At 38.8% G+C, this 14,184-nt stretch overlaps 1 protein-coding gene across 1 annotated transcript; it reads left to right on the plus strand.

Moving 5' to 3' along the window:
• Positions 1-534: 534 nt before the first annotated feature.
• Positions 535-11,913, plus strand: LOC122074689 (DEAD-box ATP-dependent RNA helicase 32). Its single transcript, XM_042639634.1, has 9 exons — positions 535-710; positions 3,040-3,416; positions 6,416-6,691; positions 7,082-7,405; positions 8,220-8,411; positions 8,515-8,670; positions 10,052-10,461; positions 10,962-11,119; positions 11,394-11,913. Exons 2-9 carry the CDS (start codon positions 3,048-3,050, stop codon positions 11,741-11,743), a joined length of 2,235 nt encoding a protein of 744 aa, XP_042495568.1. The 5' UTR covers positions 535-710; positions 3,040-3,047; the 3' UTR covers positions 11,744-11,913.
• Positions 11,914-14,184: the final 2,271 nt, after the last annotated feature.

The following is a 14,184-nucleotide window of genomic DNA, read 5'->3' on the forward strand; positions in this document are numbered from 1 at the left end:
CTGAAACCTAATAGATAGTAGCCCAAATTTTTTGACCTTGAGGGCGGGTTAGGGGTTGAAAAACCTCAACCCTGGGTCAAAGTTGGGTCGGACTAGGGTTGAGGTCTTAGTCTAGTCCAATTCGATCCAACCTAGACCGAATTTTAATTCTGAATTTTTATATTAGAATTTAAGGTTTCTATTGGTATTTTATTTTTCTACATATATAGGATATAAAATGGCAAAAATAGGTCAATCAAGATTAATCGAACCATTACAGAAGCTAAGGTCAGCCCCACCCAACCCGACCCAATTCGGCCATGACATGGTCATTTAGGGTCGGATTGGGTTGGCATGAATCAAATAAGATTGGGTTTGAACACAGATTTGACATGGTTAGATTGGCTAAGTTGAATTTTGAGGACCTAAGATTGGAATAGGATTTTGAGAAACTCAGTCGATTCCGACCCTATTTCAACCCTAGCTGTATAGTAATGATCGTTAAGAAGAGACATGATTCCACAATATGTACTAAAGGGTTTAGTCATTCATGAGTGAGGCACTATTGGTTAATTCAACGTTGAACCTAGCGATTCTACCCCCGATATAAATAACCTGGATTTCATTCAGTATCCAAACCATCGGGCCTCAGTTGAAAGGCACGAGAAGGGCTAGCGACTCCATCGTCTCAAGCAGACAACCGTCGTCCCTGTCGCTGCTCGAACCTGCAGGTATACTCTCTCTCCCTCTCGCTCACTCGCTCTCTCCCCCTATCGCTTACTCTGTACCTCTCTGCTCTCTCTCTCGCCCTCGCTTGCTCTGTCCCATTCTGCTCTCTCTCACTCTCTCTCTTTCTTTCTTTGGCACTCTCGTCGTCTCCGTTTTTCCTAGGGTTACCGTGAGACTTGGTAAGTGTTAAAACTTAGACTAATCTAGGGTTTCATATAGTTCTGGGGTTTGTTGGCAATGAGACTTGAGAACAGATACATGAAGTGGAATGTGCCTGGGGTTTCTGAATGCCTTTCACTTCCCTTTCTTTTTCCATTTTTAAATTTTATTCTATTTTTTTTTCGGGTACTAGATTTTTCTGCAATTTCTCGATGGCATGAGGTTGGCGTTTTCACTTGACTAGGCTTGATGGTACCTTTTTTTTTTGCAAACAGAGATTTTCGTTCTCCCTTGGTGAACTGTGGATTGCTGAGCTTTGTTTAATATTGAGGGGAATTAGCTCATTGGATAACACTTCATCTTATTCTTCTTGTTTAAGAAATAATTAGAACAATGTAGTTGAAATAATTAGAGCTTTGTTATAGTATGTCTGCTTAACAAGAACTATTTTTGTCCCGAAAATGATCCCCAAACTCAATTGGAATAAGGAACTCCACCGATTTGAATTTTAACAATGTGACAATTGCTTGATTGTTTTTTATTTCTAAACCACCAGTTGAAGTGAGATCTCAGACCAACTGCATCATGATGTTTTTAATACTCACTTTCTCTTCATTATTCCCCCACCTTATTTGTGAATTTGTTGGGGAAAACAAGGAAATTATTTATGTATGGAAGTGTAATGGAACAGAGTACTGATTTTAGAAGGATGCATGTCCTACCTGCTTGTGTCTGAGATCTGAATACTTCCAATCCAATTCTACTTGTGATTTTTGACATAGGAGGATGATGTTTTTGATGGCCTGGTTCTTTGATCTTAGGGATGAAAAAATCTGTTCCTTGGATCGTGTTTATGTTTTTGTTGTCAACATTACCTCATTTTCAAGATTCTCTGATTAAGGATCACATGTTTCACTTAGTTTCTTATTTTAGTAGCAATCTGCCATACACATTAAAACTATTGTGGGCACCAATATGGTCCTTGGATTGTGTTTATATTCTGTGGCTTTATTACTAGTGTCGATCCCTACTGTTGACCCAGTTGTTAGCCGTATCACAACCCCTCATTACTGCTGTTAACCTTGGTTAACCTTTTGTACTTCAATGCATTCGTTCTTACTATGGGGTTGGAAATCTTACTTGCTGTGTATGTGAACATTTTTCTTATTATCTAATTGTGGTTGTTCTTATCATTTCATTGCTGTTGTTCTGTGGGTTGAGTTAAACAATAGACTTGAAATTTCTGATACACACTGTCCCTAGCAATGAACAAGATTTTGGTGATTGAGTCGTTGAGATGGGTTCATTCTCACATATTTTTCATGGCGTAGTAAACTCCGCCAGAAGTAAAAGTTTAGGAAATGGAGTCTTTTTTGGTTTGTAGAATGATCAGTCCTGCAGTTGTGTCATTTTGGGAGTCCCAAGCCACTTGTGATATGAATTTCTAGAGTTATCCTATTAGATATTTCTAAGTATTTTTTTTTTCTTAATGGAAAAATGACTATATAGGTTCAGTGCAATTAATCTAGAGTCTTGGCACCTTGGAAGATCTGTACTAATTGTGCTTACAAGAACCTGGGGAGGTGGCTGGGCAAATCCAAACAACATGCACATCAAAACCTTAAGCACTTTAGGCCATAGTGTGGCCAGTTGAAATTTTGAATGCAAGATAATAAGCTTTGTTGGTGACTTCATGAGCTGGTAATAGAGAAGGATTTGGTAAAGGTTAACTAAAGATTTGATAACTTTGCAGCAAAACTCGTCTCTTAAGCATTAAAAGTCTTTTCTTTTTGTTCTTATTTGTTTCTTTTCTGGCTTATTTGATTGATAATAAGTTTGATCAATTTTTTTTTTTAAATAGATGTTTAATTGTTCCATTTTTTATTTTATTTTTTAATTTTTATATCACACACGTGTTTTTCATAGAATCAAATATGCTAATTGGTTGATAATGTGAAAGTAGTTGCAACAAGTATTAGAAGTACAAGGTAAAATTTTTGGACCCAAATTTTTTGAAAGGAAAAGAATAATTCATAGATTAATCTGAATCTGAATTTTTTATTGTCTATTTGTTTTACTAAATTTTTTATTTCTTTGTTAAATTGACATACTCATTGCGAATCTAAAATATTGTGATTTATTCCCCAATCTGAATTTATCAACTATCATCAGAGCTCACAATGAGGAAACCTACATCAAAGAATTTGCGCAACCAACAACGGTTCTCCGAGGTGCAGGAAGTTGAACTCCTTGAGTCATGGATTGAATTCGGGAAACCTGATTCTGGTTTGAACCCTTTGTCGTTATCACCGTTGCCGAAAGAAGGCCCGATTGGTCGCATCGATGAGAGCTCCTTCTCTAATTATGCTGCATGCACAAGGTTCTATCAGTTGCCTCTGTCTAGGAAAACCAAAGATGGATTGAGTGAATCAAAGTATATTGAAATGACAGAGATTCAGAGGGCTTCACTGCCGCATTCATTGTGTGGGCGTGATATTCTCGGTGCAGCGAAAACTGGGTCGGGCAAGACACTCGCATTTATCATTCCGGTGAGTTTAATTCATGTGGGTTAAAGCTTAATTCGTTTGTTCTATGATTTTTGGGGCTGGGTACATTATAATGAGTGGAAGTGGTTGATCGATTCTCAAATTGCACCCTTTGTAAAACTGGATGATGAATGAAGAACACGTTTTTTCCTGTTTGGAGCCTTATTGATGAATTAAAAGCCTCTAGGATAGAAGAAGGCGCATGAAATTTCCTTACCTACTTTTTCTTTTCTCTTTCTAAGTCCCATTTTATCGTCTCTCTGCAGGTTGTGCCTCCTGTGATTTAAAATCACTAGTTGTGGGTTGTTGGTTTGTTGTTGCTATGTTATAAACTTTAGTACTAAGCAACATGCCAAAAGCATGAGTATTGATTAGATCCTTAACCAGTTGGGGTGGTGATGTTTTATATTATAGTAATTCTGTATGCGTGATTTTAGCATTCCAAATTTGAATCTAGAGGCTGCACCCTTCAGAGTTTGTTCCGGTTCTGATGTTTGGTAATCTTCATTGAGAATAAATTGTGGTAAAAACTTTGGAAATTTAGAGACGGTTGCTGTTTAAGTTTTCTTGGTGCTGGTGAATAAATATTTTGTTTAGTACATATCTATTGTTCAGTTGAGACAAGTTATCTTTACATTTGTTATGGCTCATGTTCATTCTTGTTCACAAGAAAATAAGGAGAAACACGTAGAAATCCTAATCTAATGGCTGATAGTCGATGGTTTAGATCTGACTCATCTGAGTCTAACGACCAGTTTGAATGGTGATCAGAATTATGTTTTGATATTTAAAATTTCAGACCTAGATTGATCAACTTAAATCTAAAATATCGTAGGGAAAGGTGGATGGAGAGAAGGCTATTGATGGGTGTTCAAGGGGGAGAATGTAGGAGAAAAAACAATCATGTAGCCTCAGCACATGCAGTAAAGGTACTCAAAACAAATTTCCTCGGTTCATTCCAATCTGAGAATCGATAGTACAGCTACATGCATATAATAATTAAAACTTAATGCAAAAAGATAATTCCTAATTAGTCTCCATAACTGAAAAAAACTCTATCTACTACCTCCTACCTACTATCTCCTACGATTCCATCATTATCAAATTCCTATATTATAGTTAAATTCTAATATAATCTGGTTAACCTAAAAGTAGGTTTAGATGCAAACCACAGGTAAGGATCGCAGGACACAACCTTATGACCTGTATAGTGAGGTTTCTAATGATTCGAGATTGACTAATGTGATGGCCTTGAAAAGCTGGTTGATTAACAGTATGGAGGAGATCCATCGATTGATCGGCAAATATGGCAGTGATCAGAAAATAGAAACTTCCATAAATCAGATTTTTTTTTTTCTGGTAAGATCCATTAACCAGAATTAGTAACTGTCCAGAAATAGTAACTAGGATCAGAATTTAGAAACCAAATAGAGAGTAAAAACTGAGTTTAGGAGCCTGCAGAACAGTGTTAACATATTAGAAACTTAGAAAAACCCCAAATTAGCAAGTAAGAAGAGAAATTGTATCTCAAGATCAGCACATCTGATTGAGTCGAGTATGGATACTGTAAAGGAGAACAAAGTATCAAAAGTTTACCCCATTCAAGTGGTTAGATCTGCTGTTATGAACTTAGGAATCATTGAAATAGGTCATTGTAGGCAAATCAGAACAGGAATTGCAGTTTAGATGGTCAACAATAGTGTAACCTAAGTTTGAGAATCTAAACACAACAGGAAAACTTAATAGAATGCATAGGAGACAATTGATTTGCAGGAAAATAAAAATGGAAACCAGAATAAAAGGAAAGAGGAGGATATGGCCTTGGAATCACCACCAAAGCCTGCGGGAATGCTTCACAACCAATCCCAACCTGTTGAACCACCACAATAGGGCTGGGGCTGCATCACCACAATCCAAGGAATAACATCACCACTGTACCAAAGAGGCAATAGACAAACTTCTCAATGACTCAAATTGTTCGGGTAGTGTGGTCCTATTTAGTTGGGAACAGGCTGAGTGGTGTTGTGTTGTGGTCCCCTACTCTATTTATAACTTCAATGAAATAAGCAAAATAGGAGACCCCTTTGTATGGTAGAGAGAATCCCTTACAACTTAAGTCTTCTTCGAAATAGAAACTATTTTAGAACTTAAAGACTAGGGGTTGGAATGTAGGACACCTGTCCAGCCTTCTAGATACACCACTAAAATAAAGAATACAACACTAAATAGAAACATTAATCCCGTATAGGCCTTAAATCTCTAATATATATAGGTTTATAGAATTGGCCCATTACAATAGTAAAACCAAAAATAATAAGCCCGTGGCCCATATAAGTATATAACCCATTTGACACTCAAAATTAAACATGTCAGTCCATTCTTGGTTCAGTCCAATGTTTTGGTTTGCTGTTAGCCTTGTTGTTTTGAACTGCATCAAAATCACAATTACGTTTGGACCTCATTCTTCTCGTCTTGGTCTTCAGACTGGGTCAGGGCGGTCAAGTTATGGAAGAGAGAGGGAGGGAGGGACTATGGAGAGAGAGAGAGAGAGTTAACCTCGACCTCTCTCAGTTAGGTTTCTCTTTTATTCTTCCCTTTGTCTTCCTTGTGGGAGGTCCAGCCTGACCAAGACCAACCAATTAAGAGCCTGCCATGTTTAAAGCCCGCTCAGAGTCTGTTTAGAGCCCTTTTACCCGGCCTGACATGTTTGAAGCCCGTTTAAGGCCTGATTATTGGTAGCCCAATTCAAGACCAGTACCCAACTGACCATGTATAAATGGGACCATGCTGCCGTATGCATCGGGTCACAGTCCCAATTCAATCACTCATGGTGCAAGGGGAATATGGTGAGACCCGATTAGGACCAACGGAGCCTGACCGGTTGACACCCCTAATTTCTAAGATGTGTGATTGCTTCTATGTCAAATGATGATTGCCTTACTGGATGTCAAACTAAGAAATCTGTTTTGAAAAATGAGAAATTAATCATTTTTTTTTTCCAGGTGTTAGAGAAATTGTATAGAGCAAGATGGGGTCCAGAGGATGGGGTAGGCAGCATCATAATATCCCCGACACGGGAATTAGCAGGTGAACTTTTTGACGTGTTGAGAAATGTAGGCAGGAATCATAGTTTTAGTGCAGGCCTTCTAATTGGTGGCCGCAAAGATGTCGACACGGAGAAAGAGCATGTCAACAATCTTAACATTTTAGTTTGTACTCCTGGTCGGCTTCTTCAGCACATGGATGAGACTCCAAATTTTGATTGTTCACAGCTCCAGGTCAAGATATTCTTTTCTTCTTTTTAACTTATTTTGTGGGATGGGAAGCAGTAGTTCTTCTACCTGTTTCTGTGATACGTTTGGCACAAATCCAGTGAATAGAACCTATAATGCAGGTGGTGGCACCTAAGATATTCCTATCAAATGAGGAAGACATTTGGATAATCATATGTTTCTATAAGTGGTTTGGTGATTGATATGTGTGTATTTGTTGCTACTTCTATAAAATTGGAACTGAGAAACCTCATTGGCCAACTCAAGGAATTATGGGGATAATCTGGATGTGTCAAATACGTGATAGATGTCGGGTAGGATAGCTGCTTCTCTCTCTCTCTCATCATTATTTTATTCAGCTGCTGAGTTGGGTACATTTTCCGTGTCAGGAAACAGGTGTTGGTGCTTGATGAGGCAGACCGGATTCTAGATGCAGGATTTAAAAAGACATTAAATTCAATTCTTTCACAGCTTCCAAAACGGCGGCAAACCTTACTGTTTTCAGCAACTCAAACAAAGTCTGTTCAGGATCTAGCAAGGTTAAGTTTGAAAGACCCAGAGTATATCAGTGTCCATGAGGAGTCTGTGACGGCTACTCCTAGTCGTTTGCAGCAGACTGCAATGATAGTTCCTCTTGACCAGAAGATAAACATGCTCTGGAGTTTCATAAAGATGCATCTTAATTCTAAGATCCTCGTGTTTCTTTCAAGCTGCAAGCAGGTAGTCCATGCCACTATTTGCTGGAAATTGATTTGCCTTGGTTAATTAAGAAATCTAAATCTCCATTCCTGAATTTTTGTGGTCATATTTCCATGTTAAATATTCATTGGGAAACATAAGGTTTATGCACTCTCTTTAGCAGTGCCAATAAGCCAATCTGAGTTGGGTCCTAGTATGTTTGTATGGACCCTACTGTATGCTCTGGTTTGGATCCTGGTGGTGATACTTATGGTTTTTTACTTAGCCCTATAATATACCAAATATCTGTCACATGGACATAAGAAAAATAACATTTTAATTGTTGACTGGCAATGGCAAGAGGGGCTAGAAAATAAATTTGAGAATGAACATTCAGAAGGCTGTTGATTATTTTACCAAAAAAAGGCTGTTGATTATGGGTTTTCTTCCTCTTCTCCTTTCTTTCCTTTGCCATATAATGTGATTATGCTATTTTAGTTTTATGTTCGTTTTATTTATTATGTATCTTCATCTCACTTATATTTAGCTCCATGGAGGACTTGCCATGGGCTGGAATCTTGGGGTTCAGCGTGACTTGTAAACATGTTTGAGCTCCTTGCTCTCATGGTTTGCCAATGCCACAAATACAATGTGTCACATATATGCGTCCACTAAGCAAAGCTTGATAGAAAAACTGATTCTCATTCTTTGAATTCATGTAGGAGATAGATGCCTATATATATTTGAGTGTTAGTTCCAAAACAGAACCTCCCACACTTTTTTGATAGCCAGGGCACTATAACCATTTGTGTTTCACTGGATATTTTTTTAGATACTGAATCACTCTATCGAACAGGTGAAATTTGTCTTTGAAGCATTTAAGAAACTGCGACCAGGAATCCCTTTGAAGTGTCTGCATGGGCGGATGAAGCAGGAAAGAAGAATGGGAATATATTCTCAGTTCTGTGAGACACGATCAGTTCTCTTCGCAACTGATGTTGGATCAAGAGGACTTAATTTCAATAATGCAGTTGACTGGGTTGTCCAGGTTGGTAATGTTTTGTCATGCGAACGCCAAATCCTGGCCCCAAATTTTCAATTATTATAACTACCCAGTCGAATCTCTTAGAACTAAAATCTGGTTTATCTAGGTGGACTGTCCGGAGAATGTTGCATCTTACATTCATAGAGTCGGTCGAACTGCTCGTTATCATTCTGGGGGAAAGTCAGTCTTGTTTTTGTTGCCCTCAGAAACAGAAATGCTGAAAAAATTACAAGAGGCAAAAATACCGATCAAGCTCATAAAGGTAATTTTTATTATTTCTTTGACATTTATGCACCGTTGATCCTAATTAGTTTAGGAGCAGCTTATGCCACTAGGGGGTCTGGTTTGGCAACCTTTTTGTTTTAAAATTGTACTTTTTAGACAAAAATACATTTTTATGTTTTTTACAAATTGATAACGTGTTTGGTAAATAAATAAATCCTACCCCAACTCTACAACTCCCTCACCTCCAGGCTCAAACCTTGCAGAGGGATGCGCAGGGGGCGAAGCTGTGGCTCTATGTCCGGGCTCTGGTGGATGCATAGAAATGCAGAACAGGTGCTACGTATGGTGGGAAGGGATGAACAGGCTGCACGGAGGCAGGGATGGGTGGGGGTGGGGTTGCAGCAGGGGGTGGGTGGGGTGTGGTGATGGCTGGTGGGGTTGTAGGAGGAAGAAGAAGTGCAGTAGGGAGACGGGAGATGGAGAGGAGGAGATGCGCAGGGGTGACTGCTGATCGCCAGTGGCAAGGCAGGGGCGGTGTGATGGAGGTGTGCGATCGCAGGCCTATTGAGAGCAGGAGAGGGTGGGGTAGGATGATGGCAGGGCCAGTCTGCGATGGAGGTGCTCAGGGACGGTGTGTGGTGGGCTGGGTTGTGAGATGTTGCAGGGATGGGTTTGGTTTGGAAGATTGAAGGGGTTGGATTGTGGTGTGTTGCATGTTTAGATCGTGAAAGTGGGAGGGGGACTCGTGGGGAAGAGTAGCCAGCATAATGATAGAGGTGTTGCTGACGACTGGTGTGGAACTCCATTGATTGTAGGGCTGCTGATGGTTGGTTGGGTGGGGTTGTAGCTAGCTGCGGGCGGGCCCCTGGGAGAGATGTGGGAGAGGGAGAAGAGATGGTGTGTTGAATATTGGGGCTTGGGTGTCACTTGCAAGCCTTCACTTTCGTTTAAAAAAAAGGAAAAAAAGACTTCAATCAGTCCTTTTTTTTTTGGGGGGGGGGGGGGGGTGGAGGGTGGTGTTGGGTGGGTGGGTTATAAGTGTTTATTCTGTTTGTGTTTGATTCGTTTAAGAAGAACAGGAAAAACAAACCGTTTTACCAAACACATCTTCCTTTTTTTGTTGGCTGGTGGGTGGGTGGGGGAGATAAGTGTGTATTCTGTTTCTGTTTGGTTCGTTTAAAAAGAACAGAATAAAAACAAACCGTTTTACCAAACACATTTCTTCAGTTTTTTTTTTTTTTTTTTTTTTGGGGGGGGGGTGGGGTTGGTGGGGGTGGGAACAAAAAAACACTTATAAACGTTGTAAACAGACCTAGGCGGTTCCCAAGTGTGTATTAATTTTGTATCTATACTGTATTTTGCAACCCATTGTTTGCCCCTTTCTGCTAATTCTGGCAGCTGTAATTGATATGTTTCAGGCAAACTCGAAAAGACTATTGTCTGTTACTAATGCATTGTCAGAGTTGCTAGTTAAGTCTCCTGATACGCAATATCTAGCTCAAAGGGCTTTCACAACATATTTGAGGTCTATATATAAGCAGCAGGATAAAGAAGTTTTTGATGTGATGAATCTGCCACTGGAAGATTTCTCTGCATCATTGGGGCTTCCGGTGACCCCCAAAGTCCGTTTCTTGAATCAGAAAATCAAGGGGAAAAAATTACCTGAGGAAGAAGGCCCACTTCTTCAACGTGGAAACATTGACAAAGACGAGGTGGTAACAGTTCGAAGAAAAAAGTCGCATGTTGATGACCTAGAGGAAGAAGTGGAACGTGATTTCCTTTCAGCAAAGGAGGCTGCTGTGGATGGAGAAGCAAATGAAGATTCTATGTAAGCTCGTTGTCTCTTTCAATCTTAAGAAAGTCTAGCTGCACAACCCCACCCCCAACCCCATAAAAAAAAATAATAAATAAATAAATAAAAAGGGTACAGCTGAACCGCATGTAAGGTACTCAGTGATTCCACTCTGAAGATTGACCCAAATGGACCATCATACTCTTTATTCCAAAAGGTTTTTCCATTGTCAAGAAGAATTTAATAAAACCTGCCATTGATCAATTTTTAGTGTAGTAGATCTCCTCTGTTGGATGCTGATGGCGATTCCTACATACCTGAAGCTTCATAAGGTTTAGAGGTCTAATATTTGTAGACTCTGAACACGTTTCCTGGTTAAGATATCTTTTCCTATAGTTTACAGACCTAGTGTTGATTGACCATTGTAAAAGCTTTTCTGGTTCCTAAAATATCTGTTTCTAGTACTCTTTTATTTTTGTTTCAGTTGTTAATGTAAGACTGATCTCGACTCTCTTTAATTATTATTGTGTTTATAGCCCAGCAACCAGGATTTTGAAGAAGAAGAAGCTGAAAATCAATGTACACAGACCAATAGGTACTAGAGTTGTCTTTGATGAGGAAGGCAATACACTTCCACCTCTTGCGGCATTAGCTGATACAGCAAGTGCAGATGGCTTGCTTCAGCTTGACAAAGGTAAGTTCCACCTTTAATATTTTAATTCAGACGTGAACTAATGAGGATTTAGTCTTTTGCTTATAATGATGCTGCTGATATGCATCCCATGCACACTCACTGCAAAACTGATGTATTTTCAAGCGTAGTCAAATATTCTCACTCAGCCCAAAGGGGCCTGCCTTGTACTTTCAGCTACCTCATGCTCTTCTCTCTCTCTCTCTCTGTTTTGGGTTGTATCCTCAATAATTAACATCTGACCCCTATTTCCTTCTGGCCTCTGGTTTAACTTCAGTAAAAGAACGATATGAGAAGTTGAAGGAAGAGATGAAGCAGAGGGACAAGGAGGACAAACAGTTACTCCGCCAGCGTCTTCGAGAGAAACGAACGAAGGAGAAGATGAAGTTGACGAGAGCGAGGCAAGAACAAGAGGTTGCTAGTGAGCACGAAGAAGATATGTCTGGGTCAGATGGAGAAACAATTGATAACAAATCTAGGAAGAGATCAAAGATATACTTTGAGAGTGAGAGTGATGATGATGAGAAGAAAGGAAAGAAAGATAATGTTGGTTTTAGTGAGGACTCCATATCTCTAGAAGAGCAAGAAGCCCTTGCCCTTAAATTGTTGAGTTCTATGCACTCATAAGTCGTGGTGATATCTACTTTAAAGTATACAAATTTGTTATGCAGGATGAGTGTTTTAAACTTGTTTAATCCTTGTAAACTAGGAATTTTGTACTGAATTTTGCCCTGAGGAAAATTTTGAGAAAAAAATGTTCTGTTATCAGTAAGATGTGGGATAAAGTTTTGAGATAATTATACTCTTGTTTGAATGCTCTACCTATCCTTGCAGCATCCATTCATACAAACTGAAATGTACACTACAACATTTATTTCTTCAAAAGAGATTAATTGAGGAACTAGCACTGATCATAACCATCCCTTGAAATTTTGTTCCTGGAGATGGATGTGCATGACTCTTCACTTCTCAAATGAGACTAATTGAGGAACAAATACTGATGATAACCAAACAAGACAACAATCTTCCCAAATCTGGAGTGAGGCATTATCTGGTGACCAATAAGCTATCTTACGAGCCTCTCCAAAGTTACAAAACTCAAAGAACAACTTGAAACCAACTTCTCAACTTCTGAAAATGCTACGAGACCAATTTTAAGATGAATCCTTCTATAGAAGTTGCAGAACGTGCTTGAAGTCCAACCTTTGGGCTTCCCCAGAGGAATACCTAAGCCGCAGCCTCAAATGGGTTTCCTGATATAATGAAATGTGCCCCAGCAAAATTGGATCTGGTTGAGTTGTCTCATATAATCCAACCGGCAGAAGTGCAAAAGATTGAATGGTTGGTCAAGTGATTAGTGTTGCTAGAGTCTTAGGTGCCAACCAGAGTATTTGAGGGGGCTTTTGGTTTTACACATCTTATTGGCAAGATCAAGTGATTGGAATAAGCTTTAAGTTTGTCTCACAGAAAGCACATTTTTAGCGATGGCTTATTTCCGCCGCTAAAAATTGAAGTCCTCTCAAAGAATAAAGGCGAACGATTAGTGTTTCGTCACCTATTCCGTCGCCTAAACTAATGCTGTCAAAAATACCTTTTCTTGTAGTGTCTCCACGCATAGAAAATAGTGAAATCACTACATTTTTTTTCTGAAAATCCCCCTTTCTCAATAGGTACAAAATCATCATTTTTTTTCTACTTTCCAATGATAAAGCATTTTGGGTTGAACTTCCGATTACATAAAAAGAGAAACCCAATGCATGAGGCTCTCACTATTACAACGTCTAAGAAGGGCAAATGTACTCAGCCTTACCAAGTTCATGTATCGCCTTAATGCTAGTATTTTGGTAACTCCTCAAAATAAAATGATGTCACTACAACTTATATAAACTTTGGTAGTTAAAAAAATAAATTAAGAAATATATTTAAAAAGAGACCTGCTTGATAAAATGGTACACACAATACACAATTCACATCAACCATGTTATTTGCTATGTTATGTCCTATGTTTCATTTTGAGTCACAACTTCTGCATTACAGACTGATGTGATTTTCCTTGTAGAGTATTTGGTTTCATTCAGTAAAATATTCTTGGACTCAATCCAGTGAGAGGCCAAACTTGCAGCTGGTATCCTTTGTGTGTTGCCTTTCGAGTAAGAGAAAGAGAGCTTCACCAAAAAAGACTCCTCTTAATTACAAGAATTTAAAAGTTTTACCATAAAAACTCTAGTTAATTACAAGAATGAAATATAGGTATACGAGGTTATCTCAAGATGGGTCCTTAAGTCTTAAAAGACTCCCAAGAAGGGATTTTAGTTAGGGGTGTCAAATAATTTGTAGCCTTAGTCTTTGCCCTTTAGTATACTATTTTTTTTTTTTTTTCTCTTTTTCAATGAGGGTAAATACAATCATTTCATAGAAAGAGGGATCCCACTCCTCTCTTGAGCGCTGATTGCCTAGGTCAGTCCATAGCTACTTGAACAATTGACACATGTCCAAGCAATGATCCAACAATTGTGTGTCTACTGATCAGAACAGAATAGAAACGTCATGCCGAAAGCCATTGGATCACAGCTTGGACATGTGTCTGTCGTCCAAGTAATTGTGGGCAAGACCTAGGTGATCAACACTCAAAAGAGGAATCGGATCCCAAAAAAAGTGCATTAAATACTGCATTAATATGGCTCAATTTTTTAAAACCTTTTGTATCCCTATATTAAAAACTTTTGAGACATAATACAATGATCAATCAAAGAAGATGTCACGTTCTAAATACACCCATAGAGTGTCATTTAGACACTCCCTTAAAATAAGAAATTGTGGGATTAATTGATTGGGAAAATGAGATGAGGTTAGCTTGACTTAAGTTCTAAAATAATTTATCCTCTCTTAGTTGGAAACCAAACATATCATTAATAATCTTTGCTGGTCCTTGCAGTTAGCTTGACTTAAGTTCTTAACTTTGCCATCTCACTTTAGTGCTGGAATTACCTTTTTTGGGCAACTAAATAGGACTTAATCCTTTAGTTCTGTATATCTCTAATTGCTGTTTTTCTTTCTTTTTAAGCAGA

This window comes from Macadamia integrifolia, chromosome 3 (genome assembly GCF_013358625.1).
Source record: "Macadamia integrifolia cultivar HAES 741 chromosome 3, SCU_Mint_v3, whole genome shotgun sequence".
Classification (NCBI taxonomy): domain Eukaryota; kingdom Viridiplantae; phylum Streptophyta; class Magnoliopsida; order Proteales; family Proteaceae; genus Macadamia; species Macadamia integrifolia.

Excerpts from the sequence above, each read along its gene's own strand:
- LOC122074689 (XM_042639634.1), top strand. The coding sequence starts at position 3,048 with ATGAGGAAACCTACATCAAAGAATTTGCGCAACCAACAACGGTTCTCC. Across the intron at positions 3,417-6,415 it reads CACTCGCATTTATCATTCCG|GTGTTAGAGAAATTGTATAG; the intron begins GTGAGTTTAATT and ends TTTTTTTTCCAG. Across the intron at positions 11,120-11,393 it reads CTTGCTTCAGCTTGACAAAG|TAAAAGAACGATATGAGAAG; the intron begins GTAAGTTCCACC and ends GTTTAACTTCAG.